The sequence below is a fragment of the Lynx canadensis genome, chromosome E2 (genome assembly GCF_007474595.2).
Source record: "Lynx canadensis isolate LIC74 chromosome E2, mLynCan4.pri.v2, whole genome shotgun sequence".
Lineage (NCBI taxonomy): Eukaryota > Metazoa > Chordata > Mammalia > Carnivora > Felidae > Lynx > Lynx canadensis.
The window spans coordinates 11,127,178-11,141,547 of NC_044317.1; the positions used below are offsets into that span (position 1 = coordinate 11,127,178).

The following is a 14,370-nucleotide window of genomic DNA, read 5'->3' on the forward strand; positions in this document are numbered from 1 at the left end:
TGCTCTCCAGTTGCCTGATGGACCCCATTCCCAGATTCCGTTATACATGAAAGATAGTACCAATTAATGAAAGTGGATTTTGTGAAAATTTATAAAAGGGAACCTCATTTAGAATGGAGGCAGGAGGCCAGTAGGGCACGCTCATGCCCTACCCCTCCTCAATTACAGACCCAAGAGGAAAAGACCACCTTGCGTGGGAAACTACTTCACTATTCCCAGCAGGAGGAATAGGAGGAAGGAGGAAAAAAGGATTTCCTCTTCCCTGACCCCACCTCCCCCTACACACCTCCTGCAACACAGCCAATGACAGAGAGTCACAGCTCAGCCAATGAGGAGCCCCTACACTTGGAACTCCCAGTTTATTCCAATGGACTTGTTGGTAACAGCCTTTCCAACCTCCCTGCCCCCTTTCCTCTACAGACAGCATTCCTCTCCTTCGTCCAGGCAACTTGCCTATCATTTTGCCATAGCTTGCTTATCCCGAATTGCATCTCTGCTGTTCCCGAATAAACCCACTTTTGCTGGTAGAATAACTGGCAGTTTTATTTTTTAACATTAACAATTTTTTTTAATTAAAAAAGATTTTTTTCTATGTTTATTTATTTTTGAGAGAGAGAGAGAGAGAGAGAGAGCATGAGCTGGGGAGGGGCAGAGAGACAGAGAGAGAATCCAAAGCAGGCTCCAGGCTCTGAGCTGTCCGCACAGAGCCCAACACAGGGATCGAACCCATGAATCGTGAGATCATGACTTGAGCCAAAGTTGGATGCTTAACTGACTGAGCCACCTAGGCGCCCCAACATAAACAATTTTAAATAACTGGCTTCTGTTTGGTCGTCAGGTGTTTACCTTGCCATCTAAAGAATTTATTAAATGTGTTTCAAAGAGTGACACTTGAGAAAGAATTTTTTTTTAAATATTTATTTTGAGAGAGAGAGAAATCAAGCACAAGGGGTGGGGGGCACAGAGAGAGAAGGAGAGAGAGACAGAGAGGGAGAGAGAGAATCCCAAGCAGGTTCTGTGCTGTCAGCAGAGGAACCATGAGATCACGACCTGGGCCAAAATGAGGACTGGGACGCTTAACCAACTGAGCCACCCAGGAGCCCCCTTGGGAACAAAATTTTTTAAAAACGAAGCTATTTGCTAGAGTGGTCAAGGGCCATTTAAGTGGCACGGCTTCCACAAAATTAAGATGTCATTTCCCACAGATGACCCCTATTTCATAGAGGCGAGTATTCAATGCCACATTAACTCCACTCTATTTGCATATTAGCACATTGGAATTTAATGAGATTTAGAAAGTTCGTCTTCTTAAAAAGAGAATGTTAATTATATATTGTGTTCCTGTGAAATCACAGATAAGGGACTTTTTAAAAACTTTTATATTATAGAAGGGTGCACAGTATCCTTCGACATAATCGGGTTTGTCAGTGTAGCCTCACTGGCCAAGCTCTCCGGAGAAGTAAAAGGATAGAGCCCCGTTTAAACACACCGAATGTTTCAACAAACAGTTGCTGACAAAGGCTCGCCTCCGGCAAAACTTTAAATGTCGTTCAACTGCCCTCACCTGTTATAATCAGTAAACCTTTTTCTGTTTTCTCCTGCCATTTTTGTGTCCGTTTCAAAGGAAAATACATGATAAATGCAGTTTTTGTTAATAATTCATAATAATCACGGGATGTACCAAAAGGCTTAAAAAACACAGACCGCCAGTAAAGGAGGTGGACATCTACACATCTTTTTACTGTTTTAAGAAAATGAAAATCCAGTATCATTCCCTCAGTTTAAACCTTTATACAACGTCTCTTAAAATATATCCTGCATTTTAACTTCAAAAATGCATTTTATTAAGAAAAAAGAAAGAATAGATTACAAACCCGGAACTGAAAATCATGACAAATGACAAATCAATGCGTTGTGAGGCCATCACGTTGCAGCTTCTGGTGGTGCGGACCACACAGTACCATGAGGCTTCACCATCTATAAACCTGTCTACACTCCCAACCAGGTTAATGCGGCTACTAAATCACATGAACACTTCTAACAGATTCAGGGCCGTTAGGATGCTTGTATTCAGCTTTGCATCAAATAAAAACTAGCACTTCTGTGTTCGATTCTTCAAGTCTTTCAATTAAAAAGAAGAAAGTATGCCACTCATCAACATCGGTCCTTCATAAACTACTATGTTAATTCATATCCTAAGATTTAGTCAGGCATTTACAGAAACAGCAAAATGGATACAGAGCTATGGAAAAGACAGGCAGCTTTTGTAAGGAGGTTGAGAAGGAAAATAAGATGATTAATTTATGTATTCCCAAATTGTTCTGGTGTGGACGAACTAAGGGATCCAACTGTTCCTTGCCAGGCACCCGGGCAGCGTGATCATAAACAGCAAAGTGCCTTTATTATATAACTGGCTTATGAAATTTAAAGAGAACTACATGCATGCACCTTGTTTGCTTTGCCTCAAAATCAATTATTGCAACAAGTTTCATAAGGTCACTGATAATTCTATGATCTCTTGGTATGTATATACACCCTAATCAGAATGCACTAGTTAGCAGGTTATATTGATTTCCGGTACTTTTCGAGAAATTACCCCGTCACCATAAATGAGAGATGACAGAACGGCAGACGAAGCATAAATCATGCAATACGCCATCACCCCATAGAGTGAGCACTCTGTAACCACTCAACTGCTTTTGGAGAAAGTAGGCAAGGGGGGCGTGGCTGCAGCTTATATTTTACAAAGTCTGTCCTGGAGGTCAGGGCACAGAAAAATGTATGCCTGAAGGAGTATATGTTTTAGGATGGGGAATGGAGCTCTCCACTTCCAGCTGTCTTTTTTTTTTTTTTTTTTCTAATACATAAGAAACATTCCCCACGGAATACAGTAAAGGGAGATCAAAGAAAATTTGGTGATAAACTGTAGAAAAACAGAAGAACAAACCTATAAAGAAAACTGGCATAAGGTTTGGGGAAAATATTCTCAAAGGTGTGTTTCATATGAGATATTACAGTTGTAAATAAAATTTGTGCATTGTTAAGAGTTGTGGTTTTTATGTTGACAAGTTGAAGAGTTGCAAACATTTCACATTCTTTGGGAAATTGGCATTATCCAGGGTCTTACCTCCCGCCACTACTGAACAATGATAGCAGATTATGAAAATTTTAAAAGGCAAGACATCGCACGCTGACAACCAAAGCACTTTCCGAGTCTGGTTGCATATGAATTTTACATTCAGAGCTGAAGTCTGACACTCCAAACCTAAGGTATCCCAAATCATTAAGAGAAGTCAAATAGAAAAAGAACAATCAAAACAAACCAATGACAACACAACATCTTTCAAGACTATTGATAAACTGTATTGAATGTAACACAGAGAAAGGCAAAGGGGTTTTATATACTTTTGGCCACTGAAGATGCAAACACCAGCCAAACAGGATCTTAGAAGCATTTCCAGGTCTATTAATAACACCATGGGGACACTAAAGCAAACACGAGCATGTTCTCCAGTAAAGCAAGGTCCGTATTGTCCAATTTTGATTTTTACCTCTAACAAAACTTACGTACCACACGGTGGAGAGACCAGGGATATGGTCTTCACATTTAAAAACCGTAGTCATCAAGCGAGTTAAACTTCCGTTTTAGATCCTATCAGAACGGTCGGAAATTAAGAGCGGTATCTCATCCCTTGTTCTGTAGAACGACTGCTATGGGAAATACATCACTGGATGAGGCCTCCTGGAGCCATCTCGAGTCTGGATATGGCAAGACGTCAGTGCTGTAAATCAATTGCGTGTACATTCAGTGGAAGAACATGTTCTTGTCGGTTGAGAGCCCCCGGCTATTAAAACAGACTGTCGGGATTGTGAGTTAAAACACAGCTGCCAATCAGAAGAAGTACTCTTTCTGATTTTCATTGACTGCACTTTGTATATTAAGCTCACTTTTCAAAACAGCCTCGGCACTGTCTACATTCTCTGACCTTTTTGCCTCATTTCTTTTGTATAACCTTTTCTGCTGATAAATGCGAACAGCAATGGCAGCAATGCACAGCAAGATAAAGATCACAACCGCTATCAGACCTGGGGAGGGAAGAGAAAAACAACGCAAAGTCAGAACTTTTGTCCAAACGGAAGCCCTGCTGACTTCGTTGCTTACTAAGTCATGATAAAATCATTTTCTACATACATCAAGCATCTAGTAGGTATGAATTAAAAATATCAAAACCTCAGGTATTTCTGGATCGGGCGGTGTCATAATATACCCGAGTCTGTCTCTGAGTTCCTCTATCAGCCCTGGGGGTTCACCTCCATTTATTCTGCATGCATACGATATTGGATTTATTTAGTGCATTTCCACTTATTTTTCAAATTTTTAGTGCATTTACATGTAACACAAGATGTTACTGACATGTCTCTAAGACCATGTGGTTGGTCACTGCATATTAATACACAAATTGTTATTATTTTAAATTTACAGATAGTAGTAATGTTGTAAAATAATCAAATGTGTTTTTGTACTTCAATATTTAAACACTGTAATTCAGTTGATTCTCAATAGTCTGTCATACTGTTGAATAGGAGGAACAGGATATATGTATATGAATAATCCTGACTAGTGAAATATATTGACACAGATAACATAGATTATTTCGATTATTTCTGTAGGAGAAATATTGATATTTTGAAACATCTGGTTGTAAATAAAATATTTAAATACCACAATTCTTGGCTATGCCAACATAGGGTTATCGACCTTGGTGTTACATCGGGCTAGTAGTTCTTCAAAGCGTGTTCTGTGAATCCCTATTGGTCCTCAGGACACTTTGAGGAGATCCACAGGGTCAAAGCTATTTTCATAATAATTCTAAGATGCCTCTCTCATTGTGTTGACATATCCACTATTAATGTAAAACAGGGTTAGGTAAAATTCCTGGTACCTTAGCACGAATTGAGGCAAGGCTACCGAACTGTAAAAGCGGTCGTGGAATTCATAAGGCAGAAGGCGTTAGATTGCCAGGCAATCCCACAAAAAAGAAAAAAAAAAAAGCAAGCCAGATTCATTTTAAGAGTGTCCTTAATGAAGCCCTAAAAATTACTTATTTTATGAAATACTGACCTTTTGGCTATAAGCCTTTTTAACATTTTGGGCAATGAGGTAGAAAGTACTTTGGATGGATCTCCAAGTACGATGGCTGTCTCCAGGAAGAGCGCCTGTGTGAACAGCTGACTTGTGAGCTCAACTACTTACTTTTCGCTTCATGGAACACCATTTTTATTTGAAAGAATGACTGACAAACTGTGGTTGTTTTGACTTGGATATCTGGCAGATATTTTCTCTAAAATGTGTGAAGTGAGTCTGTCACTTGAAGAAAAACAATTGACAACATATGTCGCCAGTGATAAAAGTCAAGCTTTCAGATGAAAAAGAGAATTTGGAAAACTATTGCCTGTCACCATGAGTTTGAGAGTTTCCTAACACTTAGACTTTTCTGATGAAAACGGTGGAGGTATTAACCGATGAAGTTGTTTTCAGACAAAAATAGGCACAATGAAAACAGCAATGTGGATCAGCCGTCATATTGCAAAGCTAGGAATTCTTCATTCCAGTTTAAGTCAGGGGCATAGAACTCTAATGGAAACCGACCAAGCCAACACATTGAAGGTTCTCACCAATCACAGTGGACTCCTGAGCACATGATTTAATGGGCAATTAAATTCACTACAGCAAATTATATCATATCGCCAATGGCTAAGCCAATGTTAGGTTGGGTCGGGCTTAACTGAGAAGGACAGTAATTCCTTGCTCGTATAAGTCTAACATAAATGTGGCAACCAAATTCTGCACTTGAAATCTGAAGAATTTACTAACGGATACAGTTGTTTTTATTATTATTAGTCATATTAATAAATAATAATTTTAATCAGAATATCATTTGTTGTTATATATTTTGCCTCTCATCAGTTGAGTCGCTATAAATATTTCTATTGTCTGGCCTCTTAATTTAGGCCTCTTGTTTCAAGAGAGATATTCTGAATTATTTCAATATGAAAAACTGATGAGGTATAGTAGAGACCAGGCTACAGCAATTATAAAATAAATATCAATATTACAGTGGCCCAGACAGGACATCCAGATGGTCATAATCATGGGGGGACTCTGGAACTAGTTTGTTTCATATATGTGATTTATCTCCTTTAATTTGGGGAAGGTGTCATGTCAGGATTTGTCACATCCAACAAAAACCTTGATTTAACCTGCTATACCAAAAAAAAAAAAAAAAAAAAAAAAGATACACTAAATAAAATACGGCAAACCACTGTGCTCTGTGACATTGCCATCTGAAGCTCTGTGTGAATGTTTTTATGAGGAAATTAGGTAGCTTTCTCTTTGTCTAATTCTCACCATCCATATCTGTGTAGCCTGGCCAGAAACCCTCTGTAATATCTGGGTCACGGTTAAAAAAGTCTTATTGAACAATTTTCCCATCTTACGTTATTCAGTGTTTGTAAGTGAAGAAAAAGATGATCTAAAATGTAGAACATAGGGCGATTAGCCAATTTGGAGAAATTTTAAATGGATTAATTATTGTTACACAGTGGGCGCAATTTACGAGTAACGAGACAACGGGTGAAGAATTATACTGCGATGCTACCAGATGGAGAAACACCCTGGAGGATGATATTCTGTGATTTAGCAGATAAATTGCATGTGGTCCCAAGACAAGGCCTTCTGAGCTTCAACGGCCATGATCAACTGCTCTGCTTCTGAAGCTTTGTCTGAGCAATGAGCAAAAGCAGACACCACGTGTTCCCAGGCCCTCAGTTCCCAAGCTGCACACACCTTCCACACTGTCTTTCTCTGCTCTACGTATTTGAGCCAAGACAGATTTCAGAGATGACCTATAACATGTTTCCATTCCACAGTAACAGAGAATGACTTATCAATATACCCCTCCTATATTCTGTAAATATTAACAATGATCTTTGCCCAAAGCAACAATATTCTAAAGATTCAGTATTGTGCTCTAATACTGGCTTGACTGTCCAGTCATTCTCTATGTATATCTGTGAATCTGTGTCTCCCTATATCTATACCAGTTAAATGTATGGAAAAAGCACCATTGGGAGACTGAGACAATTTCTTTGACAAGGAATCATCATTTAAAATGTTAAGCACATTGGGGCGCCTGGGCGGCTCATTCGGTTGAGCGGCCGACTTCGGCTCAAGTCATGATCTCGCGGTTTGTGAGTTTGAGCCCCGCGTCGGGCTCTGTGCTAACAGCTCGGAGCCTGGAGCCTGCTTTGGATTCTGTGTCTCCTTCTCTCTCTGCCCCTCCCTCACTAGTACTCTGTCTCTCTCTCAAAAATAAATAAAAACATTAAAAAAATAAAAATGTTAAAATGTTAAGCACATTAATTGCTATAGCTTCAAATGAGTTTTTACCACATAATGTATTTTTAATAATATATTAATGTATTTTCTTTTAGACACTCAGTTATTAACTACTCCTTTCGGAGGGACTTACTGCTGTTTGTTTTTTGCTTATCATATGACTAAATGGGAATTCTATCTTATGTATCTTTAATTTATACACCATTAATCTGATAAAAAGAAAAGCAACTGAAATGGCAATGCAGATGTTAACATCCTCACAAAGATATGACTAGTACTATTCTCTGTTTAAGTAAAATCCTAACGACTTCAAGGAAGTTGATGTCTGAATGAGTAAAGATGTAAAAAAATAGAACAAAAACGGACCAGACATAAAGCCCACATAAACTGCCCAAGTTAAAAGTGAAATCACATTATCTGGCAATGTAATAACTGTTTATTTTTTATGTTCATCTCATATGCAAAGTGTGGAGAAAAGGTGAGTCACTTAGCATTTCCATTATCTGATTAATTACTTTCTGAAGATCATTCATCAGGAATAAAAAGGTATATTTTGGGGGTTGGCTTTGAATAAATTGTGTCTCAGAGAACATGCTGTTTCATTGCCAGGAAGGTATACTTTAAAATTTTTTGTGTTAATTCTGCAATTTAAAATAACTACAAACCACTTTCATTCCATTGGCCTAATATTTGATAAAAAAAAAAAAATACAACTAAAAGTGTTATATTCACTGATGTGAGCATCTAAACCACGGAAATACCCATTTCACTGAGTATTAACACAACATAAAATGTATGTTCCCAGTGTTAATCTCAGGTTTTTCCTACTTTTTACATAAACTCTTGTGGAAACAATACGACAAAATCCAAGAAGCCAACAGAAATAGTACCTCCCCAAATATATTTAGAATTCCTTAGGGATTGTAGAAGGCCATTTTCAAGTTAAATGATGCTCAGTTTTACACACAGTAGCAACTGTATGAGTGTGGCACTTCAGGGAAATGATCAATTATGTATACTGAAAATCTTCAAGGAATTCATGAATTCAAGAAGACTCTAAAAGACAACCCAGTATAAATAATAAACCACTCCCGCCATTGACCTCAGGATCCAGTGTCCCGCAGTGGGGATATGTGTGGATTCCCCACCATTTCTCTAGTGCTAACTATTCCCCACTCCTAGAGATGAGAAGTACCAAAGAAGAGTTCATTCACGCCTTCTGTTACCTCCAATTACTGCAGAGTCACTTCTGATTGCATTAGCTAGGGGTTCTCTGTCATCTCTTGTTCCAGAATGATCTGCAGTAAAAGGATAAAAAAAAAAAAAGTGGGAGGGAGGGATAGAGCCAAGTAAAAAGAAGAAATTTTAGGGAAAAAAAATCTTAAAACATTTAATCAGTGTGGGATCTCTGTGATTTTTTTTTTTAACCTCAGCAGCATCAACTGCAGTGGCTCACATGGATAAGGCACTGAGGATCTAGAAGAGAAATGGGTTGGAAGTCAAACAAAACCAATCTGGGGAGGCCACCTTGAGAACGCATTGTAACAGTGGCATCAGAAGATTCAACACCCAGGGGACAAGTGCGTTTGTTACCGCAAAGGAGGAGCCATTCCCCTACCTGCAAACGAGTGTGTCCTCTCCCTTGATGTGGCATCAGTGCCAGCCTGGGACACACAGCTGGACTCTGTCACATGTCCTGAGACGGTGACAGGGGCCGGGTGGCTAGGCTGCAGCGCGGCCTTCAGAGGGGCCACGTGGCTGAGCTGCACCGCGGACAGACAGCCCAGGAAGCCCTGTGCACCGGCCAGGGCTGTCTCCTGGTCTACGTCAGTGTACTCTGGAAATCCAAAGAAACACCAAAATATTAATAATCACGCAAGAGCAAACAGGCAAGGCTAGAGATGGAATGTTCTGAGTCTGATAATACAGTAACAACAGACATGCAGTGGACTAAACTCCCCTTTCTTGGGTCTTTATTAAAAGGGTCAGATCCGTTAAGTCTCTCCGTGACTACCGCTGAGCCTCCTGAGGTTAACGAAAGCAAGTTTTTAAGTATGGCTAATTTAATATGATATGGTGATCTGGAAATGACTGAAGCCTCCGGACGGATGAGCCAGGTTTTGAACTGATGAGGGTTCGTGAGATGTTACATTTAAAAATAGATGATTAACGTGATTTGTGATAGGACTTGCAGTCAATGTTCAAGAGATTAAAGTGCTTCCCGATTTGGAAATGAATTCAGCTCAGCCTTTGAGACGTAAGTCACGACCATCACAGGAGCTAGAGGGAAAATGGAGCTTCTAGAGTTCCCCTGTTAACTGCCCAAGCAGACGGCTCGGTCTGGCTGAAAGCCGCCTGGTATTCTCTGGCCCCATCCAAACACGCAGGGGGAAGATGTTATCAGGTGGGAAGGCTACACCCCAAAGTGTCTAGAGTCGCCCTAATTCCTCATGCACAGCAGTGAAAGCGTCCACACCTCACTCCCTGTTTCAGGGCTGCTGTCACTCAGGCAGAAACATGTGTGGCCCCTCTAGACAGAAAACCCCTCCCCCACATTAACCAGAGTTGAGTTTCTCTGGGACTATGATGGAACAGAGGTTGGCTTGAATGCCGGAATACTAATTTATGATTTTAGAGTGAAGCATATATTTACATTTTGTGTGTGGCGAGCCTGAAATCTAAACCAGGGGAACTAACTATAGTTTTAAAGTTCAAATGTGACCAGACCATATAGCACCTCCCCACCCAATATGACCATAAAAAAGGAGGACTAATGTCTCCTGCACTGCATATACAAGGACACAGACACAATTTGACACTCTTGTCTCTTAAAAAAAAAAAAGATATTTAGTATTTATTGGGTGCTTACAATGGCACCGTTCTAAGGGATTCGCACGTCTGTGTTGACAGCTTCCAGTAGCCGCCAGTATCTTATCCCAGTCAGTCACACAGGCGAGACGCGTGGGTTCAGAACTGCAGTGATGGCCTGAGGCCACACAGCCATCGGCATTCTGCTCGGGAGTCAGGCCTGTTGGGCTCCAAATCACAAGACTCTTCTATTTATGAACCACTTTCTGATTGGCACATTGTTTTCTTCACTCTGTTCATATCTTCTGCAGGGCTGCTGATTTATTTTGTTATTAGTTTGTTTGGCTGGAGAGCAACTATTCTTGAAGTGACGCTTGGCGCGTCAGCTCCGAATGAGCCCGACCTGATTACTCTGGATGTATGGCATTCAGGCTCAGGGGCTCTACCTCCGAAAGTCATGTTCTTACTACCAGGTCATCCTGCCTCACTGCACCCAGACAGGCTCCTTGAACCTACGGGAGACCCTCAACCCCCCGGCATTATGTTGTTCCACAGAAGCCATGTCGTGCATGTGTGGAAACCAAGAACTAACTTAGTTCCAACACACAGCACTCACTCATTTGAATGGATATACATTCAAGCATATTTATGTTTAGAAAGGCAGCATTCTTGCTTTGGAGGTTTTTTACTTTCATAAGAAAGGAACAAGAAATATACATTAAAAACAACATAATCAGGACAGTGCTTTTCACATTTATTCTACAGTGTTAAAATCTTGATTACAACTTCGATAGGCTTTTGAAAAATCTTATCTTTTGAACACTCCCCCCTCCCCGAAAAATGTAAATAGATGCGATTCACTTCTCTGGTACAAATCTGATATGAGATGAATCTTAAAAACTACACCTTTAAGTAAAAACATTTTTCAAATTACAAGTTACGGTATAAAAGACTTTAAACTCTTAAAACGTAAAGTGGGCAGTTAATCAATTAATTTTTGTTTTAAGAGCTACAGATACAGGAAATAAATTCCGCGCATATCAAGCACGTTACATTCTAGCAGCAGAGAGAGAAAATAAACATAGAAACAGGAACTAATGAAAATTTTGAAGAGTGGTAATGCTCTGAATAAATCAATTAGAAAATGTGATGGAGTGCGTCTGGAACAGAAATTTATCTTGATGGATTAGGTGATTTTTGCGCATCTATTTTAAGGTTGATTCTTCAGAGCCCTGTTCCCTTAGTGGTCTGGATATATTATTCCAGCATCTTCTGCCTCCATCACTTCTTTCTTAAATTTTGCAAGATTCCCTGTGTGTTACGAATTTTGCATAGAATATGGTGGGCCCTTCTCATCTGGAGACACAAGGTTTTTCGTTAGCCTGCCAAGTGTCGTAACCTGCTTCTCCTTCCTCTTCTTTATCCTATTGGTCTGCTGATTATTCACACCACATCTTCTCTGCCTTTTCTCTAAGCTGTTTTACTTTTCCAGCCTGATTTCTATCCTTTAGGACCTAATATTGTGTGAGTTGAAGCTTTCATCACTTGATCTTCTAGGTGATGAGTTCACGTTTCAACAAACATCACTCTTTCCTACTGACTTTGAGTCTGGAACAGTCACACCTTTTTAGTTCCTCAAGGTCTTTTTTTGCTTTGTTGGAAGCAAGGGCTCTTACTAAGTCTCATCAGATGGTGTCCGTCTCCCTGAATATGCCCATTGTGATAGGGAGTGATTCGGTGGCTTTGTTTCTTCTCCCGTTTCATTGTTGTGAGTCTTAAGAATAGAGCTGTTTTTCTCCTCCGCCGGGTGATTGTCAGTCACTGGTTTCCTTAGGCGGCTGACAGCTAGAGAAGGTAGACAATGTAGCTGCCCCACGTCAGGGAGGGTACGGGCCAGGCAACCCTAACCTCCAGCCAGAGAGGACTCAAACCTCAGGTCATCGTCAGCAGGACTCAGGAACTCCTCAAGTTTCAGGTCACTCCCCCTTTGGCAAAGGGGGGGATTGGGCACAGTGACATTTTCAATGCTGACCTTTCCCCACGGGGGTCCCAGAGATCTCTGTAAGCCAAGCATTTCCAAGTGGAGAGGAGGGATCTACACAATTCAGGGTGTTCCCCAGAGACTCTCGCAGGCTGGTCCAGACTCTTCCAACCAGGGCGCACGGGGTCACCCAAGGCTCTCTTCACTGACAACCTCTAACGCTCCCCCCTGCCTGCTGGGCTGGACCAGCAACTCCTATTTGCAGGAGAGTTAATGGGTGGGAATCAGAATTAGGAGTGAAGGCAGAGCACAGGGGCTTTGCAGCCACCCCTTACCCCCCAGAACTGAGACCAGGCAAAATTAACAGTTATAATATGTTGTTCATAAGCAAAGCTGGCCTTAGAAATACATAGCATTAGATATCTTTGCTAGACATCGACAACTGCACTAACAAAGCCAACGAGCAAAAATCTCTATCTTTCCTGTTACCTGACTCCTGAGATGCCGACACCACTGTCTCCTGCTTTATACAAACCCTGAGAAGACAATCATGTTTTGGATGTTTCTGGTCGTAAAAATCCTTATTGACTCAGATGTTTGGGTGATCTTGTCTATTAAAAAATCAGCCTCAACGGTACTTGCCAACAAACAGAATGACTCCTGCTTTGTTAGAGAAGAAACCTTTTTTTTTATTTTTAAATTTTTTTTTTCAACGTTTATTTATTTTTTGTGGGACAGAGAGAGACACAGCATGAACGGGGGAGGGACAGAGAGAGAGGGAGACACAGAATCAGAAACAGGCTCCAGGCTCTGAGCCATCAGCCCAGAGCCCGACGCGGGGCTCGAACTCACGGACCGCGAGATCGTGACCTGGCTGAAGTTGGACGCTTAACCGACTGCGCCACCCAGGCGCCCCGAGAAGAAACCTTTTAATGAAAGGTCTACAAGAAAAAGAGGGTACCGAGGAATTAAAATGTGTACGAAGTGCCTTTCCATACGTAGTAAGAGGACTGTTTCTGGAAAAGGTGTGACGTAAATGGAAGAATAATTGCAAAGAGTGCTTCATGGAATTTCTTGTGGCTCTCCTTAACAAACAAACAGAAAACCTCAGAAAACAAAACCAAGTGGTTTGGCCATACCTATGAAGAGGGGCCTTATTTAAAAAGGATCTCAGTATCTTTAATCTATGAAGATCAGAGTAAAAGCCTTGCCGGAACATGGTGCAATAAATCAGAGGAGGAGCCTGGCATTTTTACCGTTATATACCATTACGGCCAGGATCCTAGACAAGAGTTCATGGGAAAGTAAAATGGCGGAGCAGACGGCAAATATACCACATGGACGCGGAAGCAGTTTTTCATAAAAGGTATTTATTTGCCAACCAAACCTACCGCACTGAGATATCACCTTGAAAATCTGACTAATACAGAAGCTATTTATAGTTAGAGATCTCTGGGTGACCTGTACTTCTCTTTTGCTTTCGACATAACTTGTCTTAAGTGCCATAAGACATTTACAAAATCACAGGGTCCTTAAATAATCTGATTAAACTATCTTACATACCCCTTTGGCTTTGAAGCAGGTTTTCCATAGAATAGCATCAAGACTGACGTGTGTTCCTCTAGCTCTTCTAAGAGCTGGACTAGACACCCTCTTCCCTCTGACCACACACTTTATTTACATCTGGCCTAAATCTCCACTGCAGAAATCTGAGCCACTTCCTGGCTCTGCAGCGTCAGAAGAGATCAATGATCCCGATGGGTCATTGCCTCTAAATATACCAAAGCTACCGCTCAGCACAGAATGAGTGAAAAACATCTTCGGGCTTTCAGAAAACTCTTCTAACATAAAAACAATCCATAAACAGAACTCAGAACTTGATTTGGCAATGAGCTTTGGATATAAAAACAAACGTAACGCAGCCTATTAATTACGGAGGGCTGTGGACCAAGTCTGTCTCGAGGCAGACTGGTTCTTCCCATACCACGATGGACGACGAATTTCTGCTGTCACGGTTCCCGCGCCATAACATGTCTGACATAACAAAGTAATGGATAGTAGCTGTAAACTTCACTCAGCCTTTGAACAGTGACTCTGCAGTCATTTTACACTAGGTTAAATTATATCATTCAAGATGTGGGCACATTTTTCCGTGAGAGGTTTTAATGCGATTTCACGATCA

The 14,370-nt window shown here is 40.8% G+C and overlaps 1 protein-coding gene across 1 annotated transcript in view; it reads right to left on the bottom strand.

Annotated features, from left to right (window-relative positions):
• Nucleotides 1–3,341: 3,341 nt before the first annotated feature.
• The window catches only part of CNTNAP4 (contactin associated protein family member 4), a 254,154-nt gene continuing 243,125 nt past the window's right edge, over nucleotides 3,342–14,370 (bottom strand). The window contains exons 22-24 of the mRNA XM_030299576.1: nucleotides 9,018–9,236; nucleotides 8,626–8,697; nucleotides 3,342–4,086 (exon numbers count right to left, since the gene is read on the bottom strand). Of these exons, the coding sequence (XP_030155436.1) occupies nucleotides 3,893–4,086; nucleotides 8,626–8,697; nucleotides 9,018–9,236 (485 nt within the window). The 3' untranslated portion in view covers nucleotides 3,342–3,892. The remainder of the gene's footprint in view (nucleotides 4,087–8,625; nucleotides 8,698–9,017; nucleotides 9,237–14,370) is intronic.